General features: G+C 47.0%; 1 protein-coding gene across 1 annotated transcript in view; it reads left to right on the forward strand.

Annotated features, from left to right (window-relative positions):
* The first annotated feature begins 1,149 nt into the window (after positions 1–1,149).
* The window catches only part of PNPLA1 (patatin like phospholipase domain containing 1), a 42,791-nt gene continuing 24,336 nt past the window's right edge, over positions 1,150–19,604 (forward strand). Inside the window, 2 exon segments of the mRNA XM_028479517.2 lie at positions 1,150–1,369; positions 1,623–1,642. Of these exon segments, the coding sequence (XP_028335318.1) occupies positions 1,165–1,369; positions 1,623–1,642 (225 nt within the window). The 5' untranslated portion in view covers positions 1,150–1,164.

A 19,604-nucleotide genomic window follows, 5' to 3' on the forward strand; every position in this document is an offset into this window, starting at 1 on the left:
ATCCTGCCTCTAGGTGGTCTCGGGGGATGTTGAAGGGGGAGACGTGATCTTGCCACTTTGCTGCTTTGCGACATCCTCAGGCAGTGAAATCTGCTGGTTGTAAGGAAGGCCCTCCTTGCCAGGGCCACGTTGCACAGCTCCAGAGGGGCACAACCAGTGCTCCCTGGAGCTAACCCTGGTCCCCCCGCCCCCGCCCTTTGGGCTCCAAATCATCTCTCTGCCCTGACCCAGATGCCCCCATACCTGGCGTCCCAAGCTGTTCATGCTTGGGGTTAAATACTGGCATCTCAGACTTCTCATTTCAAAGTGAGAACAGTGCACAGTATGAAGCCCAAACAGAATGATCGAGATTCCAGATTGATTTCTTCTGGGATGTTTAGGATACAGGATAAAGATTCAGGGCTTGGAGAGAGGGCACTGACTAAGAGTTAGTGTGTCAGTAAAGGGCCAAGGAGAAAAGAAGGTGGGAGATGGAGAGGCGGCAGTGGGTGGTGCCCCTGAAGCCAAAACTCTTTTCCTTTACAACTTTGCTGGTGGCCAGTCCTAACGTGGGAATAAAAAAGTGAATAAGCAAAGGGGCACTTATGTAAGAAGAACAAATAAAAATAATTGTGTAACACAACACACAAAGCCTGGAGAAGGAACCCAGGGAAGGGCATCGCTGTGGAGGCATGGGTGCTGTGAGCTGTGTTTCCCTCTAAAACCAGAGCCAACTTGGCAGCCCTGCCCCTGCAGGAAGGGGATACCGTCCTCCTGGCATGAGGTCAGTTCCTTTACTGCAGTGTGTTGGGGAGGGAGGCGCCATCCCATAACCATCGTTGGAGGTTTTGCAACCAGATGAGCGAAGCCTTCGGGGCTGAAGGCTGAGCAGTGCGCGTGCAGGGCCAGGGAGCTGCTCACCCATCAGGGCTTCCTGCACCTCGTCCTGGGCCTGAGCCCTTTACCAGGCTTTGGGGCTGCCTACTGACGGAGCTCAACAAGCCCAGGCAGCTGCTGCCTAAACCACCCATGGGTGTCCCAACCGCCTGGGGAGAGACAGCCACATTCCAGGGTCCGGGCTGGCAGGGAGTCTTGGCAGAGAGTTCCGACAGGAGGGTGGCCCGCACTTGGGCAGGCCAGCACTGAGGGGTTCCTCCCCACCCTGGGAGGCCCCAGGCTGGGGAGATGGAAGAACAGGTGTTCAAGGGGGACCCAGATACCCCTCATTCCATCTCCTTCTCGGGCAGTGGATTCCTCTCCTTCTACCAGGCCAGGGTGGTGGATGCCTTTCAGGACCTGACCCCCCGGATGCTGGAAACGGCCCATCGCTTTGCTGGGACGTCGGCAGGTGCGGTGATTGAAACCTTGGCCATCTGTGGGATTGAAATGGGTAAGGCCTTTGTTCTAGGTTCCCTTGGGAGCCTCTGGAGGGATTCCACAAAGCAGAACCTGAGGATGGCTTGGGGGTGCTTTGGAGAACAAAGCCAGGCCTTCTGGGTGGCAGGAAAGGAAGAGGTGGGTCGAGTGTGACAGCATTTGAGGTTGGGGTCTGCTGGGTCCCAGTCTCTGACCCACTGGGTGAGCTTAGAACCCTTTCTCCCTCTCCCTCAACACCCTTACCTGCCATGCCCTTTCCCCCCAAGGTCTGGGAGAGGGAAAAGCGGTATCTCTCTCAAACATCCTGGGCTTGGAAGTTACACCATGACACAGTCATACATTGGGGTGAAGAGCTGCTCCTGCGTGGCCTCGTTTAAAATGCAAATATCCTTGCGAAGGACAAATTGGCATGCTCATCATCTTGGTGGGGATGGATTCGTCAGACCAGCTTCCAGGTGGCTGGAGGTGCGAACCCTGGGTTGGAGATATGGCCAGAGGGGCCGGCAGAGGAGGAAAACTGGGAAGATATATGGGAGATCTCACTTTGCCTCCTTCCCCACTAGTCCAGGGGGCCCAGAGGGAAGGATGGGACCACACACCCAGAGGCAGAATCACCATCCCGTGTAAGGGGAGTGGGCACATTCCGAGCAGTCACACACAGCAGGCCCAGACCTGGTCCCAGAGCAGCCCTGGGCTGCCTTGGCCTGGGGAGGGGGTGAGCATTTATTCATTGGCTTCACTACCATTCTGTGCCAGCCTCTGTTCCAGGCACTGGGGACAAAGTCCCTGCCCTCATGGAACAGAAATTCTAGAGAGAGGAGACACATATTAACCATCCAAAAACTATAGTCTTATAATGTCGTATCAGGAAGTGATAAGATCTATGAATAAAATTACAGCAGAAAAGGGTCAGAGAATAAAGTGAGGACTATTTTAGAAAGGGTGTCAGGGAGGCCATTTGGGAGGAGGTGACATTCAAGCAGAGACCTGAGTGAAACGAGACAACGATCCATTAGAAGATCAGTAAGGAAAGACTGTTCTAGGTGGAGGACCAGCTGGAGAGCCTGTGGGGTTGGGGAGTGGTGGATGAGGAGAAGGGAGGTGGTGGATAAGGCTGGAGGGGCAGGCAGGGGCAAGATCACGTGGGGCCTTGTAGCCGGAGTATGAGCTCTGATTTCACTCTGGCAGAGTGGGGAGCACAGGCTGCTGGGAGGGAGGCAAAGTGGGGAGGCAGCTAAGAGCACGAGATCCACAGGGATTGGATCCCAGTGCTGGCACTGCATGATGTGGACCTGGCGCAAATTACTGGATGCTCTGTGCCTCAGCTTCTGCATTTCTCCAGCTGAGATCCTACTAGTATCTCATTCTCGGTGTTGTTAAAGGGTTAATGGAGCAAGTGAGTGAACTGCTTATCACAGTGCCTTGCACATGGCAAGCACTTGGTACATGTCAACTGCCTGGTTTGGGTTTTTAAGGAACCCCGGCCCGCTGCGGGGAGTGAGATGGAGGGGACAAGGGAGAAACAAGGAGAGCAGTAGGGGAAGGTTGTACGTTGAGGCGAGGGATGGGCAGGGCAGGTGCCTGGGCAGTGAGGGTGGTGAGAAGCGGTTGGATTTAGGATACACTTTGAAGGTAGAACCAATGAGACTTGCTGAAGGGCCAGCTGCAGTGTGTGAAGAAGGGTGCGAGCAGGGCCCCTTCCTGCCTGGGGATCTGCACTGGGTGGGAAGTCTTTGTCCCCGTTTTAAAGAATAATTATAATGCCCATTCCCTGCGTACCTCTTTTGTGCAAGATATTTTTTTTCTAATAATTCACAAGTAACAAATTCTTTCCTACTGTACAGAATTCTCAAACAATGCAAAAGTATCTAGAGTTTTTTTAAAAAGCCTCTACTCACCTCCCCCTTGTCCCCAATCCCACTTTCCCTCTTGTAGCCAGTGGAAGGGCTCTGCTTGGATCCTTCTAGATCTTTTTTTTTTTTTTTTTTTTTTTTTTTGCCAAGACATCTGTGAATGTAGCAGTTAATGTTTCTGTCACACCATGGACCCCACTCCCTGGTCCTGGAGTCACACAATCCTACCCTTGGAGACACCCTGCCTCTGCGAGTCTCTCTCTTTCTGGGTACCTGTGTTGTTCACCTGCTCCATCGCTGCCACCCTCCTCATGTTTTTAGTTCAACTTCTTAAAATACACCATCGTCTTAATCCTCAGGCATTCGAGGACTTTCAGAATTAATTCAAGTCAATCGATTCAATAAATACTGCCCCAAAACTGACGTGGCCAGGCTGTGGCCGGTGTGGACAGCAGGGGAGAGGAACTCAGACCCGTGAGAAGGACACCTGATGGCCGTGTAACCAAGGGCTGGTCCGTGTGCTGGGCCGCATGCGTGCAGTTGGGAGGGAAGGGTGACATGTGTGTGGGACTTGCTCTTTTCACTCAGCAGCATGTTTATGAGATTGAGCCATGTCACTCCAGTGTACTTCATTCCTTTTAACTGCCATGCAATTTACCATTAACCAGCACTTTCTCTGTATCAGGCACTGTTCTAACTCTTTGGTGTATTAATTCATTCAGTCCTCACAACAACCCTCTGAGGTGAAAACTATTATTATCTCCATTTACAGAGGAGGAAACTGAGTCACAGAAAGCTTAAATAACTTGCCTAAGGTGATACAAACAGTACTTGGTAAAGCTGGTGTTTGAACCTAGCCCGGCCTTTAAGCCACTCTGCTTCTTGACAAAGCAGTGTCAGGGGGCGTGGACGCTAGTTGTATGGATACCAGGGTCAGGGAAGCTTCTCTGAGCAGGTGGAATTTGCACACAGACCTGAAGGAGGGGAGGGAGTGACCCACAAGAATATCTGGGGAGAGCATTCAATGAAGAGGGATACGTGACTTGTGTAACATCCTGTCATCAGTTAGAAGCAGAACAAGAACCAGGACTCGGTCTCCTGACTTTCTTCAATTCTCTTTTTTACCTCTTTTACCTCTTTCAGTGTTTATTCCATTAAGACTGTATCACGGTTCATTTAGTCATTCTGTTGATGGACACGGCCAAGTTTTTGTTGTTATAAACAACACTGCAGTGAGCATCCTTGTTTGTGTCTCCCAGGCCCACATGGAATGTTTCCCTAGGGTACACGTCACATGAAATTAACCAGACTTGGCTAAATTACTCTCCAAAGTGGTTGTACCAATTTAACCATTAGCAGCATATATGAGTTTTAATTTCCCCACAATGTCATCAACCCTTGGTACTATCAGACTGCAGAGTTTTTTTGTTTTTGTTTTTTTGGCCGTGCTGTGCAGCTTACAGGATCTCAGTACCCCAACAAGGGACTGAGCGCAGGCCATGGCAGTGAAAGCCCAGAATCCTAACCAGTAGGCCACTGGGGAACTCCCAAGACCGCAGAGTTTTAAGTCAATCTGATCAATGTGAAATTATATCTCATTTTATTTTGTTATTTAATCTGTACCTCCTGATAACTAGTGATGTTAAGCATCTCTATGTATTTATCGACCCCTTGTGTTTCCTCTTCTGTAACTTACCTGCTCTTGACCTTTTTCTGTTTTTTCTACCATTATCCTTTTCTCTTCAACTTGTAGATGTTCTTTATATAGTCTGTACATGAGTCATTTGTCAGTTATGGACATTGCAGCTATCTTATCCTATTCCATGACTTGCCTTTTTATTTGACCATGTCTGTTATTCAGAAAATTGCAATTTTGATGCAGTCAGATGTATCAATAAATCTTTTCCACTTACAATTTTTGTTTTCTTAAAATCTTTCTTTGTTACAATGACTTCTTCTATATTTTCTTTCAAAAGTTTTAAAGTTTTCTCTTTCAAATTTAAGTTCATCCATCTGAAATTTATTTTGTGGCTAGTTTGAGGTAGAAATAGAAGTTTTTAATTGTGATAACCAATTACCTCACACTATTTATAGGCAGCCCTTTCCACACTTGTTTGAAATGTTGCCTCTGGCTTATTCAAGTTCCTAGAATCCCAAGAGTCTGTCTCTGGAGTCTCTCTTCTCTTCTTTTGGTGAATTTGTCTATTTCTGCACCAAATCACACTGTTTTGATCACTATAGGCTTATAATAAGGGGTACATCATATATGGCAGTCATCTCCTCCTTTTTCAGTTTCTTCTTCAAATATTGACTATTATTCTTAACCCTCTTTTTCCCCCATGTGAAAAGCTCTATTAGAATTTTGATTAAAATTATGTCTTCCCATTTATAATATAGTCTATCTCTCTATTTCTTCTGGCCTTTTTTTTTTTTTTGCCCTTCAATAAAGATTTTGTGTGTCTTTTCTTAGATTTATTAGTTTTTGTTGCTATGGGGAATGGGATTTTTTTTTTTTTTTTTTGTGGCTACATTGGGTCTTCGTTGCTGCATGCACGCTTCCTCTAGTAGCAGCGAACGGGGGCTTCTCTTCATTGCGGTGGCTCCTCTTGTTGTGGAGCATGGGCTCTAGGCGTGCAGGCTTCAGTAGTTGTGGCACGTGGGCTCGGTAGTTGTGGCGCACGGCCTTAGTTGCTCCATGGCATGTGGGATCTCTCCAGGCCAGGGATCGAACCCTTGTCCCCTGCATTGGCAGGAGGTTTCTTAACCATTGTGCCACCAGGGAAGTCCCGGGATCTTTTTTTCTATGGCATTTTCTAATCTAATTTACTATTGCTGATATAAAGGGATGTTGATGGTTTTTGCTAAACGGTATTGCTTTGAGCAACCTCATGAGCATTCTTAATAGTTCTAAAAGTTTCTTGGTAGATTATCTCATACTTTATGTGTAAACAATCATACTGTCTGCATATAACTAGAGGTTTGTCTCTTTAAAAAAAAAATTCTTGGGCTTCCCTGGTGGTGCCGTGGTTAAGAATCCACCTGCCAATGCCAGGGACATGGGTTCGAGCCCTGGTCCGGGAAGATCCCACATGCTGCAGAGCAAATAAGCCCGTGTGCCACAACTACTGAGCCCTCGTGCCACAGCTACTGAAGCCTGCACGCCGAGAGCCCATGCTCCACAACAAGAGAAGCCACCACAATGAGAAGCCTGCTCACCGCAACGAAGAATAGCCCCTGCTCGCCGCAACTAGAGAAAGCCCGAGCGCAGCAACGAAGACCCATCGCAGACAAAAATAAATAAATTAAATTAATAAATTTAAAAAAAAAATCTTCAACATGTGGCCCCCAGGCCTCTCTCCTCCAGGCCATGCCCCCTCCTCTTGTTCCCAGTCTCGGCTTTTCTGTCCTGAGATTGTGTTTTGTTCTGTGGAAGCTTAGGCAGCAGTGGGTCCATCTTCTGGTCATGTGTGCCTAGTTCTGTGATAAGGCCAATTTGGGGGCATGTGAAAATGTTTATAAAACACTTAACCCAGTGCCTGGTTTTCATTAAAGATGCATTAGAGAATCAATGTTTGTTCCCTCATTTATTCAACTGAGGAGAGATGGTCTCCCTGACAACCAGCGCGGAGATTCATGATTTCCAATTTGGGTCGAGGAACTTGCCTCAAAACTGCATTTGCATAACTTTGAAAGATAATTTTGTCTTACCAGAGAATGGGCATCCGGTGGACTTAAAACCCATCTCCCCTTAAGCTACTACTTGGCACCTTCCCCCCTATAACAACTTCACGGCAAGCCAATTATTCATTCATTCATTCATTCAACGAGTGTTTTTTGAGCATATACTGGGTCCTGCAGAGGATACAGAGATATAATACAAGATGAAACTCCACCCATGCCCTCAAGGAGCTTACAGTCTACTCAAACCCCAAGGTAGTAACCAAGTCGTTACAATACAAAGAGTTCCAACTGAATGTTAGAAAATTAAAAGGCAGTGGAGTGCAGGGGGAGGGAGCAGACAGCTCCCATCGTGGAAGGCCTCATGGAAGTGACATTTGAGCTAGTGATTGAAAGGTGGGTAGAAATTTGACGAGTAGAGACAGTTTGGACAGGAGCCTCAGCTTCTAGCCAGGACGCTGCATAACGACAGGACAAAGTCACGTGGTCGGGAAATGTGATGCCTCCAGGGAGTGGTGAAGAGTGCAGGTCCCCTGGTGTCAGGGGTTGATGCGAAAGTTTCAGAAAGGCAGCTTTTGACTCGGCAAGGGTTGTCCAAGGTGGGAAAGGGCTATTTTGGAAGCAGGGGAGCACCTGCCCTCCGAGAGGCCCACGGAGAGGCTGGGAAGCACCTGATTGCTACTGGTGAGTCCCCTTCATTTAGCTCAGTGACTGACAGGACCTGTCAACCTGAGGTCTCCAGCCTCCCAGACTGAAACCTACAGTGAGAAGTATTTTTGGTATTGAGACCCAGGGTGAACATAAATCTGAAAGAGAAGTTTCATGATAGAAACTTTACCATACTCTATGATACAATTTTGATATTTTCTTCTAGTCATTAAAGAATTCTTCACTTAGTCAATGGTTCTCAATCTTGCACATTTGAATCACCCGGGAGCTTTTAAAACGTCCACTGCCCCAGCTTCTCCTCCAAACTAATTAAATCAGGATCTCTGGGGATGGAACCCGGCACCAGTGTTTATTCAACTCCCAGGTGATCCTGGTGTGCAGCCACAGTTAAGCCCCAGTGCACTTTGCAAAACTAAGATGTACTACCTCCCTGAGACGCCAGGACTGTATGACCAGGCGGTGGAAACGGGTCAGGCATTGCTTATGGAAACCTGTAAAATGCCCGCCACAGTCCTGGACTAATGAAAATTCCGTATCTGATTATTAGTGGGATATGTATTTTTCCAGGATAAAGAGAAACAGTTTTCCTACAGTGGCTTTAGACTGGACTAGATTCTGTGAATTCCTCTGGCTGGGTCACAAATGAGGAAGACGGACTTGGTTCAGGGGCTGGTCCATCCCTTGCCCTTAGCCCAAGCCCACATCCAGTCTGCTTTTCTGAGAAGCCTGTGGAGACCCATGGCTCAGAGCTTCTACTGGCTGTTTCTCTTTTTCTGTGGCTTTTAGTATATTCACAAAGTTGTGCACCCAACATCACAATCAGTTATACAACACTTTAATTATCCCCCCGAAGAAACACCATACCCCTTAGCTGTTAACTTTCAATACAGCCATTCAAGTGCCTGACAGCCATTAATCTACTTTCTGTCTCTATAGATTTGCCTATTCTGGACATTTAATATACATGGAATCATACAATATTTGTCCTTTTGTGTCTGGCTTCTTTCACCGAGCATAATATTTTCTAAACTCATCCGTTGTAGCATGGGTCAGTACTTCACTCCTTTTTATTGTCAAATAATCTTCCCTTGTGTGGATATAATACATTTTTAAAATCCATCCATCAGGGAATGTACATTTGGGCTGTTTTTACTTTGGGCTATTATAAATAATGTCATTGTGAACATTCATGTACATTTTTAAAACTTTTAAATAACTTTTTTTTTTTTTTGGACACACCACACGGCCTGCGAGATATTGGTTCCCCTACCAGGGATTGAATCCACGCCCCCTGCAGTGGAAGCGCAGAGTCCTAACCACTGGACCACCAGGGAAGTCCTTAAATAACTTTTTTTGTGTGTGTGTGGTACGCAGGCCTCTCACTGTTGTGGCCTCTCCCGTTGCGGAGAGCAAGCTCCGGATGCACAGGGTCAGCGGCCATGGCTCACGGGCCCAGCCGCTCCGCGGCATGTGGGATCTTCCCGGACCGGGGCACGAACCCGTGTCCCCTGCATCGGCAGGCGGACTCTCAACCACTGCGCCACCAGGGAAGCCCCTTAAATAACTTTTGAAAATGGAAAAATTTCAAACATCTTGGAGAGAATAATATAATGAATCCTCAAGAACCCATCATCTAACTTCAACTATTATCAACACTTACCAACTGGGTTTCATCTGTATACTCCCAACCCTGCTTTGTTTTGTTTTTTAATATTATTTTGAAGTAATTTTAAATCTGCATGGAAGTTGCATGTAACCTTACCAGGCTTTGTTTTCTTGCGGGAACATTTCGCAACATGTATCTCTGCAGATAAGAGCTGTGAGCCGGAGGAGAAGCCCAGGGTGGTGAGGCTGGTTGGTCTCATGGCACAGAATGGTGCTGGGAAGTACCAGCCTCAGTGGCTGTTCCCCTGCTGGGTGCGGGTAGGACAAGGTGACCGAGCTGACTTTTAGCTGAGCTCATCATGTGCCTTTGTTCTGGCCTCTAAAATTAATCGTTTTCCAATACCTCTTACACTGCCTGCTCAAAAAAGCCAATCCACCAAACACCCAAACCGCTAAATAAAGTATTAAAAGGGTGGGCCTGATGATGAGGGCTGGAATTGAGAGCTCTTCACGTCCACGATAGTCTCAGGGTGTGTCATATCTCTGTGCCTTTGCTCCGTTGTTCCCTCTCCCTGGGGTGCCATCCCCTTTCTTCTCTCCCCGTGTTGCATCTCCCCATCCTCCAAGGCCCACCGCAGAGGTCACCTCCTCTGAGAGTCTCTCGTCATTCCCGTCAGGCACTAAGTCCTTGGTGCCCCGACAGCTCGCTCTAGGAGAGCACTTGACTCAGAGACCAGAATCACCATGGGAAAGAGCACTGGTCTAGGAAGCAGGCTCTCTGGATTCTGAGAGCAAAAGCGTCTACAGTCAGATTGTGAGCCTAGCTTGCCACACACATGATTTTCACGTGATCTTTCAGAGTAGGGTTTAGTAAGCAGGGAGGTGGTCTTCCCTTCAAATCAAAGTTGGTCTGACCCCAACATCCAAACTCTGTCCACCTTCCCTTTCCTCTTGCCCCAGGAATCCGTTCAGCAGTGAGTGGCCTTGGACAGGCCACCCTGAGCCTCAGCTCAGCTACTGGACAGTGGGAGGGAATAATGCCTGCTGAGCCCTCCCGACAGCTGGCTCTGGGACCAGCAGTGGGGTCGGCAGTGGTCCCTCGGATTGATACTGCAGTTGCACTGGTTGGGATAGCAGTGACTCAACAAGACCCGAGAGCATTGCTCACTCATGTGGCCTTTGCACTCCAGCCCTCCAAGCCTGGTGTGGTAGCTCCACAGAATTAGGACCCAGGTTCCTTCCATCATGTTGCTCACAATCCAAGAGGGCTCCCCACCATGTCTGCCTTCCAGCTAGTTGGGGAAGGAAAAAAGGGGCACACTTCTTCCCTCTAAGGGCAGACCTTGAAGGTGACACACATCATGTCACCTCACATCCTATGGATCAGAACTTAGTTACATGACCACACCTGACTGCAAGGGAGGCTGGGAAATGTAGGCTTTCTTGTGGGAGGCCATGTGTCCAGCTAAAAATTGGAGGTTCAACTGCTAAGGAAGAAGGGGAGAATAGATACTGGGGACAATTAGCAGTCGTTGTCACAATAGCTGTAATTGGATATATGATGATGATGGAAAAACTCTGTCCCTGTCTGGGACCCAGACCTTGACTCCATAACCACCAGGTCAAGTCCAGTGTGTTGGCTGGGAAGGGGCTCAGCTCTGAACCATCAGCAGACTGCCTTCCTGGCGGCTGGCACGTGAGTGCTCCAGTCTTGCTAGGGGTCCTGGGCAGTGCCTCACGGCACCCGCTGTGTCCCCTACCTAGAATGACCTTCTGTTTTTCTCTCCAGAGATAACACCTCTTCCCGACATATCCTCCCATTTTACCCCACTGGATCTCTTTCCATGATCTCGAGTTTACCTATAGAATCTGTCCACCTACTCTAGCACTTGAGAGCATCCTGTCTTAATTGTTTCAGACACTGTGTCTCATCCCATCAACTAGATTGGTTGAGCAATCTGACATCTTACGGGTTCCGTGGCTCCCACAAATTGCTGGTCCAACAAGAACTGCCTGATAGACTCCTGACAATTGCTGGCCGTTGGAAAGTGTGACACTGAATGTGTCTTTGCAGTTTTTACTTTGGGGTTTACCTGATATGACATATAATACTAGAATGTCATAGAAGGAAGGTCAGCGAGTCCAACTCCTCCACTTTATGGATGACTGTATATAGACTTTGGAAGAGGAAATGACTGGTTGGAAGTGGACCGCACTTAGGCCAGTGGTTTCCAAACTGTGTTCTGAGGAACCCCAGGGTTCCATGGGGGCCAAGATGGGGTTAGGAAGGATGGAGCAGGGGAGCAGGGAGAGGATACACATTGAAGCCCTGGGCCCTTACCCCAGCTTCAACGAGTACAACCCTGCTATTTTCCACTCTTTATAAAATTTCTCTTAAAGAAAGTGTTCCAATGATTTTTTTTTTTCTGTGCCTCTCCTGATCTCCAATGATTTTTTTTTTCTTTTTAAGTTTGAAAGCCACTGTTTGAGTCTAATCTACTTAGTGTGAAGACAGAGAAGTTGAGGACCAGATTCTGGCTGAATTTACAATGATAAAATAGACCATTTGTCCAGTCACTCATTCTAGGTCCTAGGGATCTAGCAGCGAACAAAACAGTCTGCCCTCTTGAAGCTGGCACTCTCTTTGTGAAATCAAGCCATAAATAACTAAACATACAGAAAAATATCAGCATGCATGCTCAAAGAAGAAAATAAAGCAGGCGAAGGGTGTGATGAATGATCAAAGGGTAAAGTTTCAGGTGGGCTGGGGGATGAGGCCCACTCTGAGGCGGAAAGAAGGGTGGGAGAGCCACGCACTCTGAGAGGAGAGTGTTCCAGCCTGTAAGATCAGCAGGTGCAACAGCCCTGCACACAGATGTGCTTGCATTTTCAGAAGGAAGACAAGCTGTCTTTCCGGGCAGGAAGTGAGTTCCAAAAGGACCTTGCAAAGCACCTGAGCGGGCCAGGCTCAGGTGGGGTGCCCACCCCACAAATGTGGGCACAGCAGGACCCGGCACAACTCCTCCCATGGAGGCAGGGGATGCTACAGGTGTTTTGGTCTGCCTCCCATGCCTGGTCCAGTGCTGCCTTGGGCAGCTCCTGCCACCCCACCTGAGGCCCCAGAGCCAAGTGTGGCTGAAGTTATTGTCATTGGCAGGTGGCTCAGGTGTGTTCTGGGTAGTGGACCCACTGGGGCCTCAGGGGTGGATGCTGGGAGGACAACACTGCCTCTGTGAGAACCTTGACTTTGGTGAATTCTTTCCTCAGTCACCCATGTGCCTGTCTTTGTCACTCAGATGAGGGACAAGACACCCCAGGGTTGATGGAGAACTCATATCCCAGGAATGAGGGTGACTGGGCTGGTGTTCCAGCTCTGCCACTAATCACTGTGGGTCCTCCGCCCACTGGTGACCTGCCTCCCCCTCAGTTTTCCCATCTGTAACTTGGGAGTGGGGACACATCCCTTGGACGTTACGGTGAGGGACAAAAAAAGTCATGGATGTGCCTGGCAAAGTGCCTAGCAAATATTCATCACAAAATATCTTTGATGAGTGAATGTTGAATAAATGGATCAACAAGTGAAAAGAAAATGATCTTGAAATAGAAAAGCATAGGTAATGCAGCAGTTTTCAAACTTAACTGAAGAACATCCTAGAGAAGTCATTAAACTTATTAAAACAGATTACTGGACTCCAACCTGGTCTGGTTAATATTTGTTAATAGTTTAATTGTGAGCTCATCTGCACAAGGACTTGGTTTTTCTGTGTGAATTCTGTGTGGCTTGGGTGGTGGAAGGACCGTCTGAGCTGGTTTGCTTTGGCCCTGGCCAGGCACCCAGAGTTATCAGCAACTCGGGACCAACCTTCATGGTAATCACCCTGTAGGTTGTGTCAGTTCAAGCTCTAAACCACAGGTGATACAGGCTTGGGGCTTTGCGTTTTTATGGGGGACTTTGTGTTGTTTCACCCAGAGTCCCGCTCAGAGACAAGCCATTGGCACGTTTCATTGGCCCAGCAGCTGTTGGAGGGTCCCGGCTTTAAGCAGCGTCTCAGTTCAACTGCCCCTCACACAGCCCAGAATGACAGGCCCTGTAGCTGCCAGTTTCTGATCTAATAATCACAGCATCAGCTTTCTCTCTCATGGCACTGGCTTTCAGTTCCTTCTTCATTTCTGCCCTTTCTTTCTTGTGAAGTCAACCATGTCTCATGATTTTATTTTATATCATGCTCTTTGTTCTGGTTGTTGTTGTTGTTGATGATGATGATGATGTTGTTCCTAAAGCTGGAGAGGTTCCTTTTTAGCTTAGCACTCTATTACTGGAGCTAGAAGTCTCTCCAAAGTTCTTTAAGACATGAGTAGAACCACCAGTTTTTCCTGTTGCAGGCGTGTGCGTGTGTGTGTGTGTGTGTGTGCGTGCGTGTGTGTGTGTGTGTGTTGCCCAGACATAACCTGAAGTTCAGCCCAGACTGCTAGGTGCACTTTCAGAATCAAAATGTCCTCATCAAAAATCATTCCCGGAGTTCTTTATCTGCCTGAGATGACAGCGTTTTCTGTAGAATGAACTCTGCTCTGATTCACATCTTAGTGTCACACTAATAATACTATTTATCAGGCACTTGGAATGTGCCAGGTACTATGCCCAAAGCTTTGCATAAACCATTTACTTTTATCTTCTCACAATCCTATCAATTAGATACTATATTTATACCTATTTTACAAAGTGGGAAACAGGCATTCAGAGAGATTAGCTAACATAATCAGCCAAGACTGGAATCTTTCTTAATTTCTACATTTCTATATCCCCTCTTATCACGATTTCAGAATTGCTTTGCAAGCAACACCCCAGCTTTCCTACCAGACTCCATAGGCCAAGCAATCATTTGCACATTGGTTAAGAAAGTGAGATCAGATGACATGATGTATGCAAAAAAAAAACTTTTTGTAAAATGTACAGAAATGACATTGCTGGGTGGTGGTGGCTGTACCTCCTACTACTGTGATGGAATCAGTATCTTTCAGTTCACTGAAAGTAACTTGTGTTTTACATGTTTAACCTCTCAAACCAAATGGATAAAAATTTATTTTACCCAAACGATTCTTTGGACTCAAGTAGAAGACAACTGAATGGAAAATCGGGTGATACTCTGAATGTGTTGGTTACACATTAGAAACATCTAACTATTTGGAAAGCAAGTCATGCAGGTGACCTATGTTGATTCATTCTTCTTAAATCAGCAGGTGTTAACTGAGCCCCTGCCAAGTGTCTAACAGCCTTGGTCGATCTATGGTTTTTTTTCACTTTTTTTTTTTTGGCCACATGGCATGTGGGATCCTAGTGCCCCGACAAGGGATCGAACCTGTGCCCCGTGCAGTGGAAGCATGGAGTCCTAACCACTGGACTGCCAGGGAATTCCCTGTTTTTTCTTTCTTTCTTTCTTTCTTTTTCTTACTTTAAAAATAATTAACTTGTTATTCTGGAATAATGATAGATTTACAGAAAAGTTGCTGAGATAATACAGATAGCTCCATACATCCTTCATCCAGTTTCCCCTAATGTTACCATCTTATATAACCACAGTACATTTGCCAATCCTCAGACATTAATATTGGTACATTAGTATTAACTATAGGTTTCACCAGTTTTTCTACTGATGTCCTTTTTCTGTCCCAGGATCCAATCCAGCATCCCACACTACATTTGGTGGATCCATTTTTAGTCCAGCTCACTTAGAGAGTATTAAAATAGCGATGTTTTCTTTGCTTCTCTTTGGGATCAAATTCTAATTCCATTTCTAATTCTACAGGGAAAAGAAGCAGACAAATGATAAACAAATCTCCAGGCTGGTTTGACTCTCATTTGAATTAGGAGTTCACGCATCAGTCCTGAGGGTAACTCACCTCTGTCCTCCTGAGATCAACACATAAAGAAAAAGCTCCTCTTCAGCCCCAGCTCATGGTATCGTGTCCATTAATGGGGGGCAAGAGTTAGGACCAGGCTTGACAGAGCAAACTGCTCGGTCAAGCCCCAAGACCGGCTGAGTCACTGAAGAATTCCACCTTCCTGATCACCAGTTGGGAAGAGTCCCAGCAGTCCAATAGAGAAGATACTCTTTGATCTCCTCCTTCAGTTCATTCATTCTTTACCATTCATTATTAATTTATTCAGCAAACATTTATTAAGTCCCTACAGTGTGCCAGGTACTGAATTAAGTGCTGGGGGTATAACAGGAGCAAAACAGAAATATGGAACATTAAATAGTTCTTTAATTTATTCTTGAATACCTACTAAGTGTTCAACACAGAGCTAGGTTTGGCCACCCCTCGAGGCATCTTAGTTCCCCGACCAGGGAACGAACCCGTTCCCCCTGCAGTGGAAACACGGAGTGTTAACCACTGGACTGCCAGGAAAGTCCCAGGAGAAGGGTGTTCTTGATACAGGTCCTGTCCTCAAGGAATGCACTAGCCAGAGAGACAGGACAGACCACTGAAGGCAGCCTGAGATAAATAGTGCAGATGGTAAGGAGAAAGAGAGCGCTAACAGTGAGGGTGATCAGGGAAAGCTTTAAGGAGAAAGCCCAGATCTTAAGCTGGGCTTTATGGTGAAGTCTGCGTAGATAGTAAAAAATAAATAAGTAAATAGAAGTTGTGTAGCAGGAAGAAAAGCAGGATTGTGCACTTTGTGTTTACAAATGAGAGAAGAGATTGGCCTGGCTTGAGAAGGGTCTCTGGGTGTGCGGCCAGAGGAGCATATGTTTGAAGATGTGATTTGAGTTCTGTTTGCTCTAAAGAGAGTCTTCCTGTCTCCCAGGGACATCTGAGCCCTTAGTAGATGTGCCTAAACTAAATCCTAGAAAGGCAGATCCCAAGAGCCTTTGCAGAGCCACCCTGCTCTCCCTACCTCACCGTGGGAACTGGAGGCTCTGGAGTTGAAGGGCATGTCCCTGGTGGAGGCAGTGAGCTGTGGTGGAAAGAACACTGGCTTCGTGGCCCTCAGGAGTTGGAGGCCTAGCTCTGCTGTTTTCCAGTGTGTGACCGTAGCCAAGCTACTGGCTGAGCTTCTGTTTCCTCATCTGTAAAGAGGAGATAGCCACAGTACCTACCTCAAAGGGGTGTCATGAAGATTACATGAAACTATGAGGCCTCAGAACCTGGCACAGAACCTGGCACCAAGGAGGTACCAAAGAGTGGTAGCCAGGAAAAGCAGTAAACAGCTGGTGGGATCGAAACCTGTGGTTCCATGAGAACTTCAAGACTCATGTAACGTAGACGGAGGTCTATGTAGGTAGGTAGGTAGGTAACAGACCCCACCAACTGAAGTCTTGGACAGCTGGGGCAGTGAATACTGCCAGTCAGCAGTAATGAGCTTCAACTATCAGTGGTTCTGAAAGAGGGAGGCATGGGCATTCCTCTGCAGTGGTGCCCTAATTTGGGCAAATCTCAAATGAGGAGATGCTCTAAGACGGTATTTTCTCTTTATAGCAGAGACTCACTTGGCGGTCCCCTGACCACATACACACACACACACACACACACACACATATACACTAAGACTGTAGGGTGACTAGTTCACAACATTTGTATTATCCCAGTGTCCCTTCAGTAGTTCAGGGAGAGTCTGTAGGGTAGGACAGGCTACAGCCTGGAGGGGTGCAGTATTGGTTTCTACCTTAGAGCAGAATCCCGAATGGACTTCTGGGTCCACCAAAGAAAACAGAGAGAGAAGAGCAGGGGCAATGGCCCTGAGAACTTTGTGAGGTTCCAGAGAACCTTCTAGATACATTCTCTCTGCCTGTTTCATCTCAAGGTAATCAGTAGATCCTTCAGAGGAAAGTTGTGGAGGTTGTGTCTAGATTCTGGGGGAGAGGCACACAGGGGCTGAGTGAGTCCCCTGGCCCTGAGAAAAAGTTCCGAGGGCACCTTGACAGGAATCCAGGTGAGGAACCAGGGGCAGGCACTGCTGTTTCCATGGCAAACTGAGGTAAGATGATTTGAACTTTTTATACCAATTTTTTAGTAAACTCTTACGGTTAGAGAAAGGTCTCTGTGGAATATTGTTATTATCCATAAGAAGTATTGTTTTTGTTTTTTGGTTTTTTAAATGCTTACTAAGTCAGAGTTGTTTTGCTTTTGGCTAAAGCCAATAATGCATTCAGAACAGAGAAGGAAAATGTGAGTTTTGTCATATATTCTAGTTCCAGTTTCTGCTACCATAGAGAGCATGACCTAGGGTATATCCGGCCTTTATTCATTTCTCCATTTAGCCAGCTAGCCAGCCATCCAGCCACCCACTCAGCCATATTTATTAAGCTCAACCTTTATCCTGAGCTGGGTTTCTTACCTGTAAAATGAGAGAATTAGTCTGGTTTAGTATTTTTGACCTAGGCTCCTAGATCCTTAGGAGTTTCAGGGCTGAGCTTTCAGGGCCTTCTTTCCCAGGGTTGGCTGGGGCGATTGGGCCTGAGACCCCACTTGCCTTCAACCCAGAAAAGCCCTGTTTTTAGTTGTTTTGTAATACACATTAGGTTTTCATTTGAGATTTCTTTTGAATGGAGGCTCCTTGGCTGAAAAATCGCTGCCCCAGAGGGTATCTATGGACCTTCCAGTGGTGCAGTGGTGACACTGCAGCTTCAAGCCAATTTTTTTTTCAATCGGTGCCCTTGCAGTATAGGATTTAGAAATAAAATGGTGAATAAACCAGTTCCCTACCCACCTCCCGCACAGGGGCTCGCTGTCTCTGTGAGGATAGACTGAGATTACAAGTGTGAAAACCTGCTTGGGTAAACGACTGTTGTTAAGATAATACTAATAATAATGATCATAGTGGAGTCGGGCAGTCAAGATATACCCACAGTGAAATACAGCCTATAATTCAGCCTACAAGTAGGGATCAGGTAAAAGCAGTTGACTCCCAGGGTCTCCACACAGGGACTCAGAGAATTGCATGGCTTTCCTGGGAACGCTACTCTGCTCGCCAACGCCTCCACAGAGGCTGCCGAGCCCCCTGATTCCCCGGTGCCCACCACTCCCGCAGGTGGGGGAGCAGGGCCGCAGTGAGAGGGGCTTCACGGTGATTGGCTGAACTGGAAGTTGTTGCTAGGCTACCAGTCCGAGGCAGACTGGGGCCTCTAGTCCCATCCTCCACTGCAGATTCATCCTGCACAGCCAATTTAATTCGGGCACCCTGTGAACGAGATCCCCAGCAGTTTAAATTGTCAGCTGCCAAGTGCCCATCTTTCTAGGATTTAACACTTAGCAAGAGGTTATGTGAGGGAGGGAAAGAGAAGCCCTGTTTTTACACTCTGGGTCACCTTGAGTAGCTTCTTCTCTCTCTGGGCTGCAGTGTCCTCCCTTGATTTCTGGTTTCATTCATTTATTCATTATTCATGCATGCATCTATGTTTATTAAGTGCCTGCCATGTTCCATGCACTATATCAAATGCTAGGGACAAAGGGATGAATGAGATGGAGACCATCCTTGCCCTCATGAAGGGGGAAACATCACACACTTAAGCATATAAGTGAGATAAACACATATCTATTTCTTTCCTTCCTCGTCAATGATTTTACTAAGCCCCCCTTTTCCCCTGCTAAATCTGTAGGGTCCCCCAAGTTGACAGGGTAAGGAGTGCTGCTGCCAGCCATGCCTAAACTACATTACCCCTCACCCATACCCTTACCACTCCCTGAAACCAGGGTACATCCTCTCATCTCCACAGTGCTTTCACTTTGTTCTCTTGAACCCACAAGTGAGCCTGAGTGAACCTTTTTTTTTTTTTAAATAAATTTATTTATTTTTATTTTTGGCTGCATTGGGTCTTCGTTGCTGTGCATGGGCTTCTCTCTAGTTGCAGCGAGCGGGGGCTACTCTTCGTTGCAGTGCGCAGGCTTCTCATTGCGGTGGCTTCTCTTGTTGCAGAGCACAGGCTCTAGGCGCATGGGCTTCATTAGTTGTGGCACGTGGGCTCAGTAGTTGTGGCTTGCAGGCTCTAAAGAGTAGGCTCAGCAGTTGTGGCATATGGGCTTAGTTACTCCGTGGCATGTGGGATCTTCCGGGACCATGGCTCGAACCCATGTCCCCTGCATTGGCAGGCAGATTCTCAATGACTGCATCACCAGGGAAGCCCTGAGTGCACCTTGATAAAGATATGGGGCGGAGATCATTTTCCCCTGTTCAGATGAGAAAGCTGAAAGCCAGAAACATCAAGAAACCCTATCCATGGTCACATGGAGAATTACTGGCATAACCAGTATTGAGCACTTACAATGTGCCGGCTCTTAAAAAATTATCTTCTTCATAACAACCCAGTAAGGTAAGTATTATTATTATTCCCATTTTATAGGTGGCAAAATTGAGGCTGGAAGAAGTTATTTGACTTGCCAGTGGTGACCCAGATAGTATGTGGCAAAGCTGGGATTTGAACCAAATCTCCCTGGCTCCAAAGC

The sequence above is a fragment of the Physeter macrocephalus genome, chromosome 18, assembly GCF_002837175.3.
Source record: "Physeter macrocephalus isolate SW-GA chromosome 18, ASM283717v5, whole genome shotgun sequence".
Classification (NCBI taxonomy): Eukaryota; Metazoa; Chordata; class Mammalia; order Artiodactyla; family Physeteridae; genus Physeter; species Physeter macrocephalus.